General features: G+C 44.4%; 1 protein-coding gene across 5 annotated transcripts in view; it reads left to right on the plus strand.

Annotated features, from left to right (window-relative positions):
- LOC120794740 (corticotropin-releasing factor receptor 1-like) overlaps positions 1–22,655 on the plus strand; it is a 69,634-nt gene that overhangs the window by 20,517 nt on the left and 26,462 nt on the right. For 4 of the 5 annotated variants that reach the window (XM_040136007.1, XM_040136008.1, XM_040136009.1 and 1 more), the window contains 4 exons: positions 505–592; positions 2,637–2,696; positions 3,118–3,243; positions 20,539–20,624. In XM_040136007.1, the coding sequence (XP_039991941.1) occupies positions 505–592; positions 2,637–2,696; positions 3,118–3,243; positions 20,539–20,624 (360 nt within the window). The remainder of the gene's footprint in view (positions 1–504; positions 593–2,636; positions 2,697–3,117; positions 3,244–20,538; positions 20,625–22,655) is intronic. The other variant, XM_040136006.1, reaches the window with a different exon arrangement.

The raw sequence follows: 22,655 nt of genomic DNA on the forward strand, positions 1-22,655 counted from the left end.
CTCGTGTCACATGAGATCCAGCAGATGCAGACGGAGCTGCCTACTGTAGTTTTACAATCATGTACATTATGCAATGCCCCCCTCCCCCCGGGCAACGCACACACGCGAAGTAGGCAACCACACACCCGATGCACAAACACAAAATATTTTGAATTTCACATCGCAACCCTCTAAGAAGGCAGTGAGTAATTCCTTTGCCTTTATCTTTTATTGAAGACTCTTATCTGTAACAGACAGATACCTGACAGTTGGAGTGATTAAAGACTACAAAGTGCTCCATTGGGAGGCGAGAGGAGTTGTTAATACATGCATCATCTGCTCAAGGGCTCCGGGAGTCTTTCAGTTCGATGCAGCACAAACTTCATCTGCTGCACGCGAGGGAATTAAAGGAGCATGAGGCCAAATAAAAAAAACAAAATCATCAGATCTTCAGGACAGAGAGAGAGCGTTATCTGATTCACAGATCGAGCCTGACTTCTTTATCTATCTTTCCTCTGTTCGCAGGTGTGCGCCATCATGAGCCTTCTGCCGTCAGCCTCTTTAGCAGATTTGACATGTGAAGCTCTGCTCATGCTGTCAGGGAACTTCTCACGTAAGTTGAGGACAGACACCGGCGAGGTGTTTGCCGCGGCAGCACAACTACAGCAGCTCTTACAGGCTTTTTTTTGAGAGGCGGCTATTTCCCGGTACAAACCAGCCTGACTGTTCAAGTTGATCCGCTGTTACTAAACCTGAGATTGAATTGATGTTCAGGCTTTTCCATTTCACAACGGTAACCGCTAAATGCCAAACCCTCGTCCTCAATCACTACCTTCCCCGTGTGGATATTGGCAAACTGTCTTTTGTTATTATTCCACTTCTGTGTAGCCCTCACAATAACAGTAATAGTTGGCTGTTAAACGCTTTAATCCGCGGCACACACCCAGAGAGCACACACACATCTTCTTGTTATTTGCCTCTGGTAATACTCATAAAGATGTCCCAGGCAGCTCTTAAGTAATAACACTGCTCTCTTGTGTTAATATACTGTCACGTTGCTTTGTGATGACTTTGGGCCCTGAGCGTCGGCCATTTTTGAACACAGACCGAAATGTGTCTGGGAGGCCAACAAATGATCGATCATCCATCGATCTGTCGATTATTATTGTTTGACTCCTCAGTTAATCATTTAGTCCCTGAAATGTTTTTCACAACCCGAGGTGACGCGCCCGCAGTCTTGTTTTGTCCCAAGCCCCGAAATATTCGGTTTACGATGATATAAAACGGATAAAAACAACAAATTCTCACATTTGAGAAGCTGGAACCAGAGAGTCTTTGGTGGTTTTGCTTGATTAACCGACTGAAAGGGTGAATGGATTATCTAAGCAGTTGTAATAGTAGATCAATGGTTTCTGATTATCAACCGATCGAAAATATCAGTCGTTTCAGCTCTAGTCAAGTATCTAAAGTTTCTCATCGAACTCTCGGTCCGATTCTTAGGCTCTTAGGCGCCCCTGCCCCGCCTCTGATTGGCTTCCGCTGACGTTCTTACCCAAACCCTACCCAATCATCACTCTTCACGCCTAAGACTAACCAACCCAACCGGCCGTGGCAACGAGCACTAGCCAATCAGAGGCAGGGTAGGTAGAAAACGAGACACTGTGGTTTAACAAGCGGCCAGTCACCAGTTCGGAGGGATTTGCCGAAACACCCGCGGCGACGGCGGACAGGACGCGAGTCCAGTCCTCACAGCGGAGCCATCATCCGGCTCTGGGACAAATCTAAGACAACCTGCAGCCCCCTGCACCAAGCTAACACTAAATGCACAGAGAAGAAACTGAAATCACGCCCGGTGAGACCGCTACCAAGCCAAATACCAAACTGTTGAAGTAACTGAGCGTTACAGCGATTAGTCGCTTAATATAATATCCTAATTTCACACTCTAAATCCCTTAAACTTCCACTTACCAGTAATGACATTACTGCAAAGCGCTACTCAGTTACGCAGTGCTGCCCAGCTCTGCTGGAAAACGTGTTTTTATGTGTATAATTTGTGGCCTACTGCCGCCTCGGTCAAAGGAAGAACTACTGGGTTAAAGTCAAAGGGAAAGACAGATGAAGTCGGGGTTAAAAGAAACCGACGCTGACAGTTGGTAGGAGACAGAGTGCAGACAGCGGTCTCAAACAGCAGCTACGGGTCCTTGTCAGGAAAATGTGAATGTGTGTCCTTTTAGGCGTTTTGAGCAAGCGACCGGTGCTGTCACTAAAACTAACCCCCGCTCATTCCATTTTTTAACTTGGATTAATTCATTTTGTCACCACAAAAAAAAAGTGGGAAAACACTGGTTAAAGAAACGCATTAGGATCAAGCGCCAGCTTTGCCCTGCAGAACATCCTTATTTCCGGATCTTTTCGTCTACATGTACTTGAGTTTTTGAAGAAATAATAGTCCGACCCTCAGGGCACATCTAGATTCATATTCACAGCTACCGTCCTGATATTGCTCCGGGAAAGGTCTGTCACCAGTGTTTACTGTTGCCCCTTAATGCTCACCCTTTGTCGCTGTTAAGCTGAATCTAATGAGATTTTCGTTGCCCCCTCTGTACTTTGCAAATAACGATTGAGGTTATTGACGAAACTCTCCCTCTGGATTGCAGTACAGTCCCTGGCCGCCTCCTGGAACCAAACCCTGATCAACGCCACAGGTCAGTGGAGCGGTGAGTTGGACACGCTGCTCCTCTCGGACGTGCGACTCCTAGCGCCGTTGCTACAAAGCGGAGTTGTTGTGGAATACCCCAGAAGGGAAGCAAGTTTGATCTGAATTCAGATTAAAAGCAGTAACATCAAAGACAGGAACAATGCTAGAAATAGGCTTGGCGTCGTGCCTCAGGGGACGACGTTCAGCACAGCAAAGCGCAGCAAAGCACAGCACAGCAAAGCAAAGCCAAGCAAAGCCAAGCAAAGCAAAGCAAAGCGCAGGAGTAATCATTAAAGCCCATGTACACAAACAGCTCAGTCAACAACACAATTTAGTGCCAAGATTGTTGGAGCATTATCAGAATTTCACCAGGGCTATATGTAGTCCTGAGCCATGCCAGGAATTTGTTTGTGTCTGACCTTTCTGTCCCCACGCCGCAGGCCCGGGACTCTACTGTGACACATCCATCGATGGCATTGGCACCTGCTGGCCCAGGAGCAGCGCCGGCCAGATGGTGTCACGGCCCTGTCCGGAGATGTTCTACGGTGTCAGATACAACACCACCAGTAAGTCCAAACTGTGGGCTCCTGCCGGCAAAACCAGGAACAATGGATTAAAAACACGACTTAATTTGATTTCTCCTTCCCTTTGGGCAAATCCTGTTTACGTAATTTTGCATAGAGAAATTAACATGAGCATACAAATTAGAGAGAGACGGAAAAAAGTATAAAAAAACAAACAAAAACAAACCTGTACACACAACACAAAAAACAAACACAAAAGTAGGACTGCTGCAGATAATATAATGATAAGAGCCAGAAGAAAAAGGGAGCATGATGTTCTGAAGACAAGAGAAGCAGTGCACCCGCTGTGAAAAATTATGTTTTTTTGAGGACTTAAACGGTAAAAGAAAGATGGGATAACAGCACAAAGTAAACCTTTAAATCTGCTGCTTAAGCCTGTTAAAATGAAGGAAACCCTTCTTAACATCCACCTCAGGAGCAGGAAATAAATGTCATTGCTAGTGTTTATTGTTACTTTTGGGAGTCACCACCAGTCAGAGCTACTTTCTGAAGCTCGATCCAGGTCACAGAATCAATAATCTGAACTATATTTATGTGCAGTTGCCCTGTGGGTATTTTAGAAGAGTCAGATTTTTGGGCTGGGGTTTTTGTGAAAGTAACAAACCGGCTCAGATTTCCGCCCTGGTGCCAAACTGTTCTTGAACTCCTCTGTATCACAGTTTCTTCCAAGGTCAGAGCTCTTCAGCTGAAATCGAATAGCTGCAGCAAGCGGGTCGGCTCCGTAAATTACATCCTGTGCTCTCTTTTCAGAAAGAAATCCATTCCAAAAAAGCTGCTGAAAAAATGCTAGCAACATGACTCTGGGTCTGGCAGTGCCTGTTTTGTCCAGACTAAAATATCCCAACAACGATTCGATGGGTGGCCCTGAAATTTGGCGCAGACATTCATGTTCCCCTCGGGATGAATCGTGATGGCTTCCGTGATCCCGCCATGATGTAGTCAGATACACTGGTGCTTTAAGGCACCTGTGATATATGGTTTTATAAAAACAAGGTCTCACTGGTCTGGACAGATGAACAAGGACCTGAAACTCACTGTAAAACTTCGCAAATTTCTCGTTTTATCTGACAAAGTGTTCCAGAGCCCAAAGACATTTAGTTCACTGTCGTATATGAAGCGAATGGAAATGCAGTGCATTCACCAAAGAAAAAAAATTATCTCTTAACTGTGACTCACCATCTCATAATTACAAGATCTGGCTACAGGTGTTACACCGTATTCTGCGACCTGATCAGGAATTTCAGCTACATTGGCGCTGCAAACATTTTTTTTTTTTAATCACGCTTTTTCTTTTGCTACGCCAGCGTGGATGCACTTCTGTCGCACGGCTTCGTATCCAAGAATCCACCTCGAATCCGCCGGTTTGGCTGCTCCTGAACGAACAGAGCGTCCTCGAGCGTGTCAGGGCGCTTTTTCCACCCGAACGAAGACTTCAGATGCACGGTGTTGACATACTAATAATAACACCATCCACGTTGCTCGGCGACATTTATTTCCTCCAGTGTGTTGAACCCCCGGAGGCAATAATTAAAATCGGGTGGCGTCATCATGCCTCCGTCTTCTCCTAATTATAAGGTCATGTATAAATATACACATAAATAAATAGTTGCAGATTAATTTTTCTGTCAATTTACCGATGGATTCATTTACTAAACATTTCAGCTGCAGCACAAAATATGTTACGAAACCTGAATTAAAAATGAAAACATGAACTCAGAAATAGCTGATAAAACGTTATAAAAGACCGCATCCTTAAAACAACCCACGAGCTGTCTAAAAACAAGAAGTTAAATAAGACCGACCTAACGTTCTCAAACGCAAACTTAATGAGACTCTCACATCCAGATGTTTTAGACCCAAAAATAAAGACTTTTTGAGATTTGAGTCGGACTTTAAAATGTCTGGGCCCAGGGTTTAAAACGACAAGTGTTTCCCCATTTTAGGTGGTTTTCGGCAGAATGATGAAGAATCTAACCCATGTGTCTCATCAGATTCACGTTTAATTCATTTCATTCATTCAGACGACGTATAAGGATGAATCTTATAAGTAATAACCACTGTTATTTACACAAATACTGTGTATGTAGGTATAAAATTCAACAAAAGATCACCTATCTTCCTGGCGGTGACTCCTATCAAACGGGGATCTGTTGTCTGAGGTGTGTGTCACTGCAGCACTCTGAGGGTAAAACTGAAACTACCGCGGGTTTTACAGTAAACGGAGTCGAGTAAATTTATGAGATAAAAGCAAATGTGTTTCTTGGCAATTTAAAGTCTAAAAGCCCTGCAGGACCCGAGAGAGAGAGAGAGAGAGAGAGAGAGAGAGAGAGAGAGAGAGAGAGAGAGAGAGAGAGAGAGAGAGAGAGAGAGAGAGAGAGAGAGAGAGAGAGAGCCCGGCTGTAATTCAGCCGCAGCTCAGCAGTAATTTGACGCTGCGAGGTTCGTTTCACCTTCAGGATGCACATCAACTCTATTCAGGCATAGCCTAAAAGCTTTAAAAAAAAAAAAGAGAGACGGCCCATCAGCTGACGTCAACAGTAGAAAAAAGGGTTCAGGATACAAGATGATGACATGTTGGCTCTGTGAAAAATTGAAGGCCCGTTCACTTCCTTTGGATGTTAAACTGCTCCTATGATATTGCTCCGGACAAACACAGCAGCGGAGGAGCAGTGGGTGGCCAGCGCACACAGCAGCGCGTTTCTTTAAATTTTTTACTTTCACTTTGATCCCGGCTGAAATATCTCAACAACCAGCGCTGGTTTACCAGTCAGCGTTGCCTCCAAAAGTGGCTCTTCAGCCTTTTAGCGCGCCGACGCGCAGAGGAAAGCTGCCCCAAGAGTTCATACCGCTCTCAGCCCGGTCAACCGTCGCGACAGCAGCCTGGTCCCGCACATGGATGGATTACTGAACAGGCCTCCGTATGAAGGAACTGTTAAGTTTCCTGTTGCAAAGTCAATCAAACGACCACAAAAAGACTCAAACCAACAAAAAAGAAATGCAAAATGAACCAACTCCAAACGCCGACAAAGAGACGTGAACCAGTGAAAACGAGGTGCAAAATGTCCACAAAAAGTCACAAGCCAGCCACGAAAAGACCAGAGAAGACGACAGGAGAGGCAGGACCGACTAAAAAAAGATGAAAGATGAACATAAATAGTCTCAAAACGCATGCGAAGAGAGACCAAATGACCAGAAAGAGAAGCAGAAAACGCCACAAAGGGATGGAACCGACTGCGTTTCAGTCTGGGGCTCAGGCTTCTGTATAGATGGGGGGGCTGGTCTTTTACAAGTCTGTGCCGAGGGGTCTGCTTTCTCATAATCTGTCTATGGTTCCACCTCGAATGAAGATATAAGAGAATTCAGTTATTACAGTTTTAATCTTCAGAGTATTTCGGCTGCTCTACATTCCCTCATTTCTAATATCTCTCCCATGGGTTCAGCGTAACGCCTGATTCTCGGCTTCTCTTCTAAATTCCAACACATTCCAGCAACAAAATGAGGCGACTCCTTTTTACACAAGCACATGGTAGAAATTAACACTTGAGTTTTTAGCATTTTTACAGGGGAAACTTTTCCCTGAGATTGGATTCTGTCTGGAGGTGGTGAAAAGTGTGGCCTTTAAATTTAAAAGCGCTTGAGGTGACAACATTTAAACAGCTAAAAAGGTTCTGCATGAGCTTCAGATACAGTTCAGAATCAAACAGTGTGTGTGATTGTGGCTGACAAGTGACGCTGAGGCTGATCTGTAGCCCTCTGAACTTCTTCCCGGGTGTTTAGCTCTGAGAGACAAGGGGAGAGAATCTGCAGGATGCAGAGAGGTGAGAAAATTAAAAACAGGCACTCGGTGCTATGAAAAACACCAAAAAGGCTTGGATCTTGTGTTTCTACAACAGCCCAAACTGTCTTTGCTCAGTGGCAACCTTCTCTACAACAGAACAGTAAAATAAACAAATAAATAAATATATATATATATATAAATATATATATATATATATATATATATATATATATATATATATATATATATATATATATAAATATAATGAAATGAAAAAATATACACGTTAAAAAACAGATGAGAAAAAAATTGAACCAAATGTGACTCAGAGGGTTTCAAGAGCAAATGTAATTTTCCGGCTTAATACACTCAGATATACACGAAGACAAGATCTATACATTCACAGTTGTAAAAGAGAAAAAAATGTAACGAGGGATATAAACCACAACCAAAACAACAGAATTAACAACACAGTCTGAACTGGTACATAACCGAAAAAGAGATGGGGGACTGGCACAAAGGCTGGTTACACCATATTTACTAAAACATGTTTCTCTTGCATTTCAAAAGGAAGCTCTGTAAAGACCGATGTCTTTCATATGATTTGTTTTAGGTTTAGAAAAAACACCTTCGTCCCTTGTTTTTAAAAAAAAAAAAAAAAAAAAAAATCCAATCAATCACTTTACAAAAATGTAACGTAAACACGAGGGTAATAATAATAATAGTAACACAAACGATAACAATGTATTCAGTACACAAAACAAATGAAGGTCATTTATTTTTAAAATATTTTTGTCCTCAGACAGCAGCAGCAGTAAAGACAGAGGATGTAGTAGCACTATTACAGGTAGTGTAAGTAGTGGTAGGACGTCAAGAAGTGGTTCTAGGTGAAGACAAGGGCAGAGGGGTGAGTCTGGGATGGGCACTAAAAAGCTTGAGTGGATGTAGTTGCTGTCCCCAGATCCAGAGGGAGATCACTGCAGAGTTCAGGTGCACGAGTACAAGAGTCAGCCTCTCAAAGCCAAAGACAAATACAGGAAAAGATTTACAGACGAGTAAAAGGATCTTAAATCCCGATTCTGAGAGAAGGATGCCGGTTCTCGTCTCCGCTCCAGTGACAGGTGACAGGAAGCGAGCCGACACCCGGGCTCGGAACCCACAGTGTTAAGTCTGCGACGCGACAAACCTTTCTCCTCATCTTGACCCACTTACAGGAGACATCAGAAGTACCAAACGTGATTCACGGCGGGCAGGTCGCTGCTGCTGAAAATGCTAAATGGAAGTAAATCTGACGACAGTCATTGTGTCTGAGGCGTGAGCCTGCCCCCGGCCCCGAATAGCTCTGCTATGAAACAGCAGTTCCGTGAATCGGGAGACCAGGCTGGATTTCCAAAATTAGATCCTGACAAATCCTCGACTTAAGTTGCTGAGCCACTGGAGCGCGTTCGCATGGAGCCGCTCGCTGCATCTTTTCACCGGACCAGGTCTGACTCCATCAGGCTGATCGTATTAGGAGAGATGGATACATTTCTGGCCAGAGTGTTACAGTGTGAACCTCTTCAGGCCCCGGGTCCACCACACGAGCCACAATCCTCGTATGACGTCTGGCGCCGGCCCGCAGAGGAAGCAGCGTCGCTGCTGGAGAATTGGAGAGGAATGATTTCCAGTGGCGGGGGAAGGATTTTACTTGCGAGAAAGCACCGATACACTTCCGTAAAAATAGTCCTGCATGAAAAAAATCCTACGTCAGTAGAAGTACAGAGGTAGTACGAGCAAAATATTCTCTAAGTATCCCAAGCAAAAGTACTCGTTTTGTCCCTGTGACCGATTGAAAACATGAAGAAATTTTCATACTTGTATTCATTTTTAAATAAAATAAAATAAAATAAATTAAAATAAAAACTTGAATGAACAATGCATCATGTTTTAGAGGCTGATCATATGTTTTGTACGAAAACTAGTCTGCAAAATGCGCAACGTAGCCAGTAGCTGTGGCTGATAAATGTAGTGGATCAAATGGTGGAACATTTCCCCCCGAGATGCAGCAGAGTAGACGTAGAAAGTAGCATTGAGTAGCAGTGGCAGAAAGAAACTGAAGCACTGTACTGAAGTACAGCTGTGAGGTATTTTTACCGCACTCGAGTGTTTTATTTTTAGTGCCACTTTGTAGTTTATAACTGGCTAATTCGCAGTGTTTTGTTGTTTACTCCACTTGTTCTACCCTCTCCCTGCACCAGGGCTGATAATGGAGTGATATGTATTTTCCCCCCGCGGCGCTGGTGAGATGTCATCGTGGGCCATTTGCTACGGCACATGTGACATTTGAGAGACCTCCAGAGGATCTCACTCAACCTGTAAGCGAACACGAGTGTTTCTGTGCGTCGTGCACCGACCGACACGTCGGACCTGATCACAGGCACGACCGACGCGCCGTATCTGCATAGAGTAGGAAACAAACTCTAGCGGTGAATCCGGGTCTGAAGATCAAAAGGGTCAGAATGCACTCGAGTTCAACTTCCGGTTGGGACGCATGCTAGTCATGCTAATCGTTGCGAGCTCCTCGGTGTCTCTGCTGCTCTCTCAGACGACCACAGTGTGTTGTCAAACATATGCACGGAGGGGAAGACAGACGTCCGGGGGGCGTTGTCCACACCGCTCAGCCACTGAGTCATGACGGGTGCCCGTGGCGCTGCACGCCGTCCTCTGGGTTCGTGACTCAGCCTGGCATAACTGTCTTTGTTGTTGCACGTCTCGCCCCACCCTGAAACCCCTTCACCATTTGCTGCCAAGCTTGACTTTGCCTTAATGGTCCCCAGAGGGAGGCCACCGGACTTTTATATGTTTGCGCGTGCACGGGTGCGTGCGTGCGTGTGTGTGCGCCTGAAAGTGTGGGAGCATCTCCTGTGTGTCTATGTGGATGCCTTCTCTGACTTGCTGTGAGTTGCCGGGTCTTGCACCAGTCACGGAGGAGGAGGAGGAGGGTGGTGGTTTTATTTAGAGTAGCGCTGGCGGTCAGTGGGGTGGCAAATCCCTCGCCGTGGCTCACCCTCCCGCTCACTCACGAGGAATGCGATGCATCTTTTTGCTGAATGAGCTCCAGCACGGCGGAGCATGTGTCGAACGTTAATCCAGGAAAGATCAACCGCAGAAAAGACAGAAGGCGAAGGGTCGAATACGGTGAGATGAGCAGCGTGTACAGGGGAATGTCACTGCACCGATGAAATACTTACCGGCTCCTACAGCTACTCACATATTTATTCCAGCCCACAAACCTTATTCATGCCGTGAAGCGTAAAAGGCACATTGTTGTTTCACTCATTAACAAACATTAATGCAGAAAATACAATATACAGCAGGAAAGTAGATTGTTCTTCTCCCTTTAGACCTCATTTCAAAACAGACTGCACAATAAAAAACCTTTGAGGTGTCCCGTTCCGCCAAAACAAAAACCAGAAGCGAGAGCCAGAATACACACCCAGCGTGAAAAAACTGGCATCGATTCCCCTCAGGATACCGTAGACCGCCTGCAGTTTCTCAAGAGTTGCTCCAGTTTCCAGTTGGAATGAATTGAATGAGTTTCTATTCTTACTGAGAACAAGGCGGCAGAAAACTTTCCCACAAACAGCAGGTACAGCCTCTCACCTGAACGCTGGCGATCGTTTCATTGTGGAAGCTGCAGTTATAAAGCTGCCTGTTCTGGTTCATTGCAGAAACAGTTTCACTGACTTACTTACTGGGATTAATGAGTGCAAGTGGTGGAAGAAGTATTCAGGCCCCTTTTTTAAGTAGAAGTACTAACACCAATCTGTAAAAATACTCAATTACAAGTAAAAGTCCTGCATTGAAAATGTTACTTAAGGAAACGTGTTTAAGTAAAATCAGGAAAATAAAAAAATATTATCATTATGTAATTAAATTATTACTTGTGTGTTAATGTAAAAGCAGGGTTTTACTGTTGTAGTTGGCTGAATTGGAGCAATTTTTAATTTCATATAGTACTGCAACGAATTATTATTGATTAGTTATCAATGATAGTTAGTTAGATTAGTTTTCCGCCTGAATATTTTCTCGATTAATCGTTTTTTTAGTTTCATCCATCGCAGCCACGTGTTTTGTTCAACCAACAGTCCAAACCTCAAAATGCTTCAAGGAAAAGGCAGGAGAAGCTGGAACGGGGACGTGTTTGGTATTTTTACATGAACAATAATAAGGAATTACTGGCGAATAGTTTCAGCTATTCACACACGCTGTTGGGTAGTTTACTCTTTTTAATCTTGTAATTGTTTTTACTAGTTCGTGGTCGATTGTGGTCGTCTGGTCTCGTTTGTGTTGTTTTTCCGTGCTGGTTGTCTGATTATGAATGTTTCCTGTTCTTGTACCTGATTAAGTAAAGTATTGATTAAATAACTAATCTATAACTAAACATAATTCATTTAGCTCTTCGTGTGTCTTGTTTGCAAAAATCTTAATTTGTAAAGTAATTAGTATCTAAAGCCGCCAAATAATTATAGTTTCCCTCTGAAATGTGGCGACGTGGACGTGTAAAAGTGCTATGAAAAGAAACCTATTCAAGTAAATGTCCCTCACATTTGTACAGTACTTGAATAAACGTGCTTCATTTCTTTCTGCCACTGCTACTCAATGCTACTTTCTACGTCTACTCTGCTGCTTCTCGGGGGGAAATGTTCCACCTTTTGATCCACTACATTTATCAGCCACAGCTACTGGCTACGTTGCGCATTTTGCAGATTAGTTTTCATTAAAAAAAAACAAACCATATGATCAGCCTGCAATGTGCAGAGAAAAAAAACCCTCCCTCGGTATTTTAGTCTGGAATTAAGTCCTTGAAGTTTTGTTTATTTATCCATGTATTTTACAAAACTTAAAAAAAAAGTTGAGGTTAGCTCAGGTTTCGCGGAGCAGCAGTGAAGGATGCGAGCGGCGCGGCCGCTTTGGGCCTGTAGCAGCGACATGTTGCGGGTGAACCAGGCGTCCGACGTGCTGCTGTTGGTTGAAAACTTCAGACGTTATCGAACGTCTGCCCGAATCCTGTCCAGACGTTGCTGCACCGGATCCGCACCGACACTCTGACATACTGCAAGACACTATATGAAATATATTCAGCTGTAAACAAGCGCTTCACTTATCTCAACACGGGCCCAGAGTTCTGCTCTGTAAACTAAATGACGAAGGGGTAATAAAACGCGGTCAGGACGTCCATAAGCGAAAGTCTGGATGCAGAGGCTCAGAGCTTCTATGAACAATAGCTGACCTGCAAAAACAAGTGAGCGCATCACGTGACAGTTTGGCTCTACAGTGGTGCCAGAGTCACATTTAGTGCAAATGATATGTTATTTTCTACCCTGCTGATGCTGGTTTTAATTACACCCGTGCTCCGAATGCACGGGGGAGGAAGATGCTCCTTAGCTGCAGCCAGTGATCCGACGTGTTGAAGTGCTAAGCATGTGTGACTAAATTTGGGTCAGCATGTTTGGCTGTGTAGGGCGTACAATCACAGCAACGTCTCTGCTCCGTCCTGCGTTTTTAGCGACAAAGAGAACCCTTTGTGCGGGGATGTTTGGGACCAAGCAGTGTGTCTGTAGCGCTGGGAAATAAAATGAAAAGAGGGTCACTTAGCCTCGGGCTTGGAGGGGTGCCTGTGTTCCAGCCACATGTACCTAGAGCTCCTGTTTCCACAGGGAGGATTTAGCACCTGGCAGGGACCAGCCGCTGTTTTAACACCCATTCAGAAACAACAATGGCCCTGGCACTAAGCAAAGATTAAAACTGATTTGCACTATGCAGCGTGCATCCCTTCAAACAATGAAATCCGCTAAGACGCTCCAGAGACCAACCTGTCTGCCGTTAATATAACTCCTGATAAATCCCCAGTCTGGCAGCAGCCACCACATGAAACCAGCAGTTATTTTTAGGGACCTTGAGCTCGTGACCCATGCAAATGGCGTGTTACGATGCCGCCGGTGGCTCATTCCGCGCGGCGTCAGAGGGCGGCGGGAGAGCGCTAGTACAGCGGTGCCGCCGCACCCTGAGCGAGGCGCGCTGCGACGAAAAGGAGACGCATTCGTCGTTATGTGCATGTTATGTATGAACGTCCTAAGGAGGGAAGGTGCTACTGAAAGATCGCCCTGCCAATTTGCTAAAGTCAGAGAGACGGAGGGGGTTTTTCCAAGAGACCTGCAGAACTGGCCCCGACTTAACCTCACCAACGCTTCCCTGAACACATCTTCTTCATTTACTGTCGAATTCAACCACTTTTTTTTCCCTTTGTATTTATTCAGGTCATTCGTTAAAGGAACGGTTCAACATTTTGGGAGATACCCTTATTCGCTTTCTTTCGGAGAGAGGGTCGACATCGGTCTATATCTGCGGCTTAAGTACAGAGATGGAGTCCGGAGGTGGCTAGCTTAGCTTAGCATACAGACCAGAAGCAGCACCTTTAAAGTTGTCTCATATACATGCACGGTAGCTTGTTCGTTTCACTTGCTCAAGAGCTAAAGCGCAAAAATGATAGTTTCTGATTTTTAGGGACGGTTGTTGAAGACAGTTTACTCATCCGCCGAGTACTGAGTGTCTCCAAAAACAGTAGGGGAGCACAAATGCTGGTTTTGGTCTCGATACAAAAACCGAACCGAGCTAAGTCTGCTAACCTCACTAAACGCTCTGCAACTCTCCCTCAAACCACCGCTCTGCTCAGTCGACGTATGTATGTGTTCAACAGAAGAGATAACGCCGTGTTAGGCTGTGAGCTGTAGAGGTGGAGGTTGGCTCCAGGTCCGGGATTGACGTCAAGGCTGTCAGACGGCGAGCGAGCGCGTGCGTTCTCAAAGTGTTGAACGAGTCCTTTGCAGACTGCTGCACGGTGGCAAATGGAAACAACATGAGCTAAAACAAAAACATGACTGTTACTATAACTAACAAATGATAAAACAGTGTCTGGGTATTAAATGTAACTCGATTTGCTGCAGCTGTAAAACTCCCTCGTGCAAACTGACAGAAAGCAATGCCGGAAAAAAAAACAAAAAAACATAGAGACTTTCCCTTCAGTGACATTTATTCTTTGTCATAAAAATGGTCGGGTACATACTGTCTGTTTTTATAAGGGAGTTTAGCGGTACGTTATATATATCACCAGAAATCCGTCTGACATACTGTTTGGTTTTAGGACACACACTGAGGTGCAGGTCAAAGTCCATCATAGCTAACCGGAATTTGCTGGTACGCGTTTAAAAAAAAAAAAAAAAAAAAAAAAAACGAAAGGAGATTCATCTGGTTGAATTCATGGGTTAAAGGAATCGTTCAACATTTGTGGGAAATTTGCTCATTTGTTGTTTTGCTGAGAGTTTAGATGACAGGATCGACACCACTCTCATGTCTGTGCGCCGAGTACGGAGCCGGAGTCGGGATGTGGTGTGTTTATCCCGTAAACAGGAATGTAAAAAATGACATTACGCTATATGGTTTTAGGGGGCGAGTTATAGTCTGAAATCATTTCAGTTTATCCATTCGCCATGTACGTCTTACAGCGCCTGCGGCTGCGGTTGCCAGATAAAGTCAGCGCCGTTTAAGGGGAGTTATGAGCCGTGATTCAGCAGGGGCTCATTGACTTTTTGTCTGTGAGGTTTGGAACAGAAGTGCTTGGCGAATGGATGAGGTGTTGTTGGCCACAAAATGGTTCCAGCTCAAATTCCAGTTGTTGTTTTTGTATTTCAGTTTATGTTCGGATTAAACAGATGTGATACAAAGGGCCTCATGCAAGAGCGTTTTTCTTATTCTTGTCCTGAAATTATCCTGCTTTTTTCTGTGAAGCTTGTTCGTACCAAGTCGGATTCACCAAACTCTCTCAACTGCACAAACTTGTCGTGATTGGCTCGTTTCAGACTCTGACCGTTGGACGATTATTATAATCGACAGCCCCTAAAACGTCCACATGAGGCCGCCCGCTCCGCTACGTTTGCGGGAAAGTTGCATTCGCAAAACTGTCGTACGAGACTAAGAAAGAATTTCAGACTGCAGAGCCTCAAGTCCTGCCGTCGGTAGCAGAGTCAGCGGTCGTATTAGAGGAACCGGAACGATTAGAAAATGTTGGTAGTACATCTGCCGGTGACTTGGCATCAGAGGGAACGGCTAAGGCTCCATGAAGACAGGAAGCTAGATAACGTCTTTTCAAAGCAAAGCGGTCCACGTCTACTATATATAATGTAGTAGACCGGAGAATATAGCAGCAGGTGACGTTACACTGTCGGGTTTTATAACAGAGGATGATACTGGACTGAGACCTGCAGGAATTGGAAGAGGCTTCGAAAGCTAGTGAACTGTAGAAGCTGCTGGACGAAATCTGCCGATGAAAATACCAGAATCTAAAACGACCAGCGAGGATGAGGATGAGGATGAGGATGATATGGTGACCAGATTATTACTTTTGCATTAAGTTTCTTGTAAATATTTTACCATATTTAAACTCATTCAGCGTGAGCCGTTATAAATCTTGAGTCAATCAAGCGTGAATTTTCAAGTAGGAGAAAACCGGTGGATGCCGCAAATTCTCTTAAATCGCTCGCACGTGCCACCGAGGATCCAAATCTGTTTGTTTGGACTGGTTCCTGCACGAGTTAGCTAGTGAGCTTCAGAGGGGCTGGTACGCTTGTTTTTTTTTGTTTTTGTTTTCCCCACAGGTTAGCTGCTTTCAATCGTCACAGGTGTGGAAACATCAGCAGCCCGGCCACTGAGCTGTCTGGACATTAAATCCACCTTCATTTGCTTCAGCTGTAAAACACCCCCATGCAAACTGACCGCAAGCAGAGGCAGGGAAAAAAAAAATGCATGGCGACATGTCCTCAGGTGTATTACCGTCTTTTCTTATAAGGTAGTTTAGCAGGTTATTGTATGAATATTAAAATGCTTCTGTCGTAGTATTTTGATTTTAAGGCGCAGTTAGTAACAGAGCTGCGGGTTCATGGGTTAAAGGAATAGGTCGACATTTTGGGAAATACACCGATACCACTCTGTTTCTAAGTGGGAGGAACAGCCAGTTGTAGGAGTGTTTTTTGCCTCTTCTGGATCCTCATTGCAAAATTTTCCTTTGAAGAGCAACTTGCAGGTGGAATTTTCACGCTTCGTGTTTCCCTGACGATGACCATTTGAAAAGTTCACGGACGATTTTATTCGTTTTACAAGATATAATATCCTCAACGTTGCTAAACGTAGAAAAGCCGGACTCTCTCAGGCAATCTGACAATCCTACAGGTTTATGCCGTGGACGCCAGTTTGGCAGACGGGTCCAAATACTGCAGTACCCATGAGCCTCAGCCTCCGTTGCCATGGAAAAGAAGAGACGCAAATCAGAGGAGTAGTGAATTCACGACTCTGTGCCGTCGCAGTTGGGAACAAAACACGTGGTCGATGCCAGATTGTAAAATCGTTTTTCTCAGCAGCGCCTTCTTTAGCTTCCGCTCGTCGTTAGCGTCATCCACGACTGAAATTTCAGCCTGTTGAGCGGATGATTCGAGCCGTAGAAGCGCTCCAGCTGTCGGTCCCCTAAATCTGTCTACGGCGCAAGTGAAAGGGACGTCTAATCTCTGAACCGAGGGCGCCTGAAACGGCTCCTCGGACTTTTGCCAACTCCATATCTGCGCGTTGAGGACCGAGCGGAGGTCGCACCGGACTAAAACGGGAGGGGAAGCAGCCAGCTCAGCTCTCTCCCAAGTCCAGAAATACACCTACCGACAACTTCGCAGCTCAACAGTTATCAACCGTGTCGTAAACAACCACAGTTTGTGGTTTTCTGGGGACTTGTGTGGTGTGTGTTCTTGGCTGCGGCCCGTCGTCGCCGCTTCTGAACAGAAGTGCCGTGCCGGCGGAATGAGCTGTTGTCAGTAAACAGTTACATTAGCCAACATGGCTTTGCAGGCTTTGCAGACTGCAGCACTGGTCCTATAACAACAATACGACTATAACTAGCAAATAGGGCATTAAATTCACCTTAATTTGCTTCGGCTGTAAAACTCCTTTCACCTCTTCTCATGCAAACTGGCAGCGAACAATGCCAAAAAAATAAATGAACGTTCACTGTTAAAAACACAAAGAGGATTATCACCAGGCTGCTTAATTTGCTTATTAAATAAAGAAACATGCTCAAAGACATTCACTCTTTGTTAGGAAATGCTGAATAATAACGGTCGGTAATGAAATGTTAGGGTCTGTTTTTTATGAAGGGGACATAAATCACCCTGTGGTCCGGTGCCAGAGAGAATTTATTTCAAGGTCACACTTCTCAGTTTGAAGGCTCTGCCATTTATACCCCTGAGCTTTTGGCTCTGAATGAAGACCTCTCCTGTGATGTGCTTGTTTTTTAGCTGCTTTTGTCCGCCTCCGTTTGTGAACCCCGGTTTTTGTTTTTTTTTTAAATGCGTGTGCGTCCAGTAAATCAAATAAATTCAAATTACCATCTGCGAACCGCAGACCTGGAGGGAAGCTGTCCAGTCATGCGGTGTCATGTAGATTTGATCTGAATAACAGGACAGGAGTTATAAGAGAGCGCGGAGATTCCGTGAGGCACAGTGGAAAATGGATTTTCACAAGGGAATTCAAGAAGTTTGAAATGTAAGGAGGACAAAGTGAAAATTCAACAAAACTATGAATTCAGTGTCCGTCCATCACGCAACTTTGTGAATCTCCACTTTTGACTTTGACAAAAGTCACTTTGGTTCTCCACGGACAGATTTTGAAGCTCTCTAGGTTATAGCGTTTGGGGTTAAGGGAAAATCACAAGCTAGGTAATTTTGATTGGGGTTGACAGCCCCCTTACACTGTCAACATGCTATTTTTAACCAGCTCATTGCACATTATTGCCCCCAGGCAACCCAGCCCTGTTTTATCTCCTCAACAAAACCAAAAAGCTTCTCATTATTAAAACCTGCGCTCAAGGTTTCCTGCCTCCACCTCAGGCCGAGTGCACGCATACGCTCGGTACAAGCCTGTGTCTGCTGTCGTCCTTTATCCCTTTTTGGTGTTTTAGATCCCGAAACAGAGCTTATCTCCAAAAGGGGCCGAAATGATGTGAACGTGGAAAGCAGAAATGTTTTGAAATGCCATGATACCAGGTGTCATTTGGATGAAATTTTGAGACGCTTTACTTGCTTGCACACTCCGGTGTGTGTGTGTGTGTGTTTGTGTAATGACATCTTGGCTTTGGTATGACAGGGATAGTGTAAAAAGAAAAAAAAAAAGTCAGATGTAACTTTCTGACATCAAATAGGTGGAATATTATTTAAAATATATATATAATATTAATATTCTTTTGAAATAGACGCTAGGAATGAACATCTGACCAGCCAGTAAAATCACATTCATGCTGTTTGTGATAAAGATACAAATACACCATTATCCTTCAGAAAGCCTCAGGCTCTATAAAAGTACTGCCCGTAGCAGCTTTAACCTGAAGGTTTTCGCGCCGATCGAACACGTTGGCGGATTTAATACCGTAACACCATGTTTCCCGCTCGGGCAGGGAGGTGATGCCCTCGCTCTCAATAAGTATATTGTTGTTATTATAATTATTATAGTATCTTGTTTATTTGAACAGCTATAGTAGCTTATTACTTTTCAGTTTTTAGACGTTACAGAAAGAAGATGTGTTGTACAGTTTCTGTCCTGTGACCTCTAAGATAAAATTTGGCCTCTAAACTCCTCACGTGGTTTCATTTTAGTAACGGTTTAAATGATCCAGTATTTAAACAAAAAAAACAAAAAAAAAGACAAAGCCAAAATTCAGTGAAAAGTCCAGAATAATACCAGATTTGCGTATCAAGACTGCGTTTTTCCTCTTTCCTCTCCCATTAATCATCTCATGACCCCTCGGATTTATCTGGCGTCCCTTTGGAGGGGCCCAGCCCCCAGGTTGGGAAACACTGGACTGAACTAGCTGACTGTGTATAAAGTAGTTGATGGTAAAATGCTGCTGACACGTTGATGCATCAGTGTTAACAGTCTAATGATCACATACAATAACATGCCAGTCACAGGGGCAACAGATAGTTTGATGTTGATACTTTAAGTTCATTTTTCCCATTGTACTTTTACGCCGGTGGGATTTTTCATGCAGGACTTTTTACTCGTACCGGAGTATTTTCACACGGTTCTACTGGTACTTTTACGTTAGTAAAGGATTGGAGTCCTTTTTCCACCGCTTCTGCTCAGCAAACTTCCCGTTCTCCGCCGAGCTCTCAAAACGGGGCCGACTGTCGCTGGTGAGGGTGTCTAACGACCCGTGGAGACGACCCCCCCCCCCCTCCAGAACAGGGTCAGGGGGGTCCGTGAAAAAGACAGGAAGCCCGACCTAAAGACGAACTGGTCTTCCAAACCTGCCCTGAAATTTTTTTTTAGGTAACCATGAGTTCTGGTCCCTGCTGCGTGCAGTCGTCACTTCAACCGGAAGTAACTTCATTTTAACAGTGCTTATCATTAAATTACCTGAACCTCGAGCTTTTGGCTTTGAACATTTTATTCAGAGGCCGTAAAACCCAGCGGCTTCACCTGCTCGCCTGCTGGTGTAAAAAAAAAAAAAAAATCTTTTAAAAATAACGTCTGACATCTCTCCTTTCAACTTTAAATTGCCTCATTTGCGGCATTTCATTTCCTCAGTGGCTTTTCTGATGAGTTTCGTGCTTTCATCTTAAGAAATAATAAACGTGAAACGACAAATGTGAAATTTTTTGCAGATTATTTCACTTCTGTCCTGTGAGTGTGTTCTCTGATGCAGCGGGGTCGGGATGGAAAAATGCAATTTTACTCATCGTTTGTCGGAGCTTTCGTGCCGACCCACTTCTATTTCGGCTGCATTATCCAGCAATGTGCAGTAATGATATTTTTTTAATAGAAAATAAACATCCTTATGCAGTTTCACTCCGTGTCGGCTCCGGTCTGACTCCTTCTATTGATTTAAAAGGAGGACATAGCGATTGAATTTTTAAAAATACACCTTTTAATAGTGTCACAGCTCGCAGTAAAATTGTCAATAATCGCCCGTTTGTGGGAGGAATTGTGTCTGACCGGCATCTGCTCTCCCACATCTTTTGCAAACAGCTTGACGACAGGATAACGTGAGTCAGCGGGTTTTGTGTAAAATGGTGGAGAATCGCGGGTTGAACGCAGGTCATTCACGGATAAATCCAGGGTCCCAACGTGAGGAGCGATAGCGGCGCTCAGGCCGAGGGTGGTAGACTGCCCTGACAGCAGACGTGTGAAAAATCACAGCTTGTAAGACTTCCTCTAATGATATCTCTCCCTATTAGTCTCAAAAGCAGGAAAGGTCACGGTGCCAGAACGCGTCGAGCAGGGATCCACATCCTGCATATTTCCAAGGATATAAGAATCAAAATATCGTCCCACAACGCTTGAAAAGTGAATAACATATGAGGAAAAATCGAAATGAGTCCCCTCACCTTTTAAATAACAGCCTCCTGTCCGTCTCCTCTCTGCAGATAATGTTTATAGGAAATGTCTTGCAAATGGGACGTGGGCGTTGAAGGGGAACTACTCCATGTGTAAGGCCATACTTCACGAGGAGGTAAGACTTCAGTGTGTGTTGTTTGTGTGCATGTGTCCTGATTAATGAGGCTTTTCACCAAGGCCCTTTAGTGCATGAAATAGCTCCACGCGTTAATCAGAAACCAACAACAAAGGCAAGGTTAGCGGGTGGAAGAGGGTTGCTGCGCTTTCACTTGAGGCTTATTTACAGTAAATATGGATTCAGAGTTTGGGTTTTCTCACAGCCTGCAGCCTTAAAAGGACACTTAAAAAAAAAAAGGCTAAAAATACTATGAATGTGCTAGGGAATGCCCCGGAGCATCGCTGGAAGGAAACAGCTTCAGAAGCACAATGAATGCTTTGAATTTTCATTTAACAGGCGCCGGCGCTGCAGCTTTGGTCGTCGAGGCTCTGCCGGTTTTATACGTAGGTGGAGGCTTGAAAATCCTCCACTCAAGCTGCAGCCGTTTCTTCTTCTCTCATTCTGTGATCTTCCCCAAAAGAAACGGCAACCAAACATTGATTTTTTTATTTTTTTTATTTTTTTATTTTCTTTTTGTCAGAGAAGGGAAACACGGTGGCGTCGGCACGCTGCCGTCACGGTCCTGCCGCGCTCCGGGTTTTTTTACTCAGTCACACGTTGCTGTTTGCAGCCCCCACCTGGATGTCGTGTTTGTGATGTCCAGATGATGATGAGCGCCCAGTTTAATTAGGATTGAGCGGCGGGCAAAGCTTTCAGACAGAACACAGATGGACTGTAGCAAGTTGGCATTTGTTATATAATATAAAAAATATAAAATTGTATTAATTATACAAATACAAAACAAAAGCACGTGGCACAGTTTGTTTGTGTTGCCTGGCTTAACCATCTGCTGAGACTGAATATTAAATAGTTGAGTTTCCATAAACACTGTAACCCTGTCCAGGCTAGATAAGCTCGTTTTCTGGTTTCCGACCGAGCTCCTCGTTGTGCGTTCAAAGGATGATTTCTGGTGTTGTTCTTCATTTTCCTTTATCGTCAACAAATCCCACGAAAAGCCCAGAGCCGACAGCGTGTCGGCCTGTCGCCCGGTACTTTCGCACTTCCCTGCCCTGTCTGTGGCTCTCAGCCTAAAGCCCATCGGTTGCAATGGAAGACGTAAATCTGTAAAAACGCATCGCAAATGGATGATTATTGATAAAAGTCGCAGTAACTTCCCTAAAAAAGCTGGAGACTCTAGTGAGTAGCTACAGCAGCAGGACTGAGACTGAGTTGCTGATTGTGTCGGGGGTTTATTTCGTTTAATCTTTCCTAGTGACACTTATTAGCACAATATTAACATTTAATAAATGCGTTATAACACACATAATTCGTATTAGTACAGCAGTGTCATACTGTCATTTATTATACAGGTAATGAATAATGCACCTATGGGTGTCCACGGCGGAGTTATAGTTAACGAATACGTTAATAAACATCTTATATCTGCTTACGACTACATTATAATGTGTTAGGAATCATTTATCAGATCTTTATAGTTTATGCTTACAAGTGCTGAATGGGGGGACTTAAGGTAAAGTGTAACCAAATCCACAAACCAGCGCCTCTAAAGCTCACGTGTCTGTTTGTTTAATCCGTACACAGAACAACCAAAGTGGAAAAATGACTTGTGGTTTTTGTGGCTCCTTCCACCTGCTTCCACGAAACTCTCAGCAAGAAAGCAAATAGGCGTTTGTTTTCCTTTTCCTGTGAGACTTTTGTCTCTGTAATCAACTCTGTCTGCTGGAAATTACTTCCGTACGCAGCTTATTTACAACAGCAAATTAGTTTTGGGGGAAACGTAACTCAGACCAGACTGTGTTTTGGAAACGTTGTTAAAATGTTGTCATGTGGGCTCGTGCTCCTTCCCGGCCACTGCGTTCCCCCGAGGAACGTCGTCCGGCGTCGCCGTCCCCGCACACGAGGCGATCCCAGTCCAGACTGTTCTCGGTCGTGGTTCCCCCGACGGCGGAAGGAGCCACCGAACGCTGTCAGAGCGGGGGCGTCCGTCCCTAGTCTTCGAGAACCTCTCGAACCTCTTCTGAGAACCCC

This window comes from Xiphias gladius, chromosome 9, assembly GCF_016859285.1.
Source record: "Xiphias gladius isolate SHS-SW01 ecotype Sanya breed wild chromosome 9, ASM1685928v1, whole genome shotgun sequence".
Taxonomy (NCBI): domain Eukaryota; kingdom Metazoa; phylum Chordata; class Actinopteri; order Istiophoriformes; family Xiphiidae; genus Xiphias; species Xiphias gladius.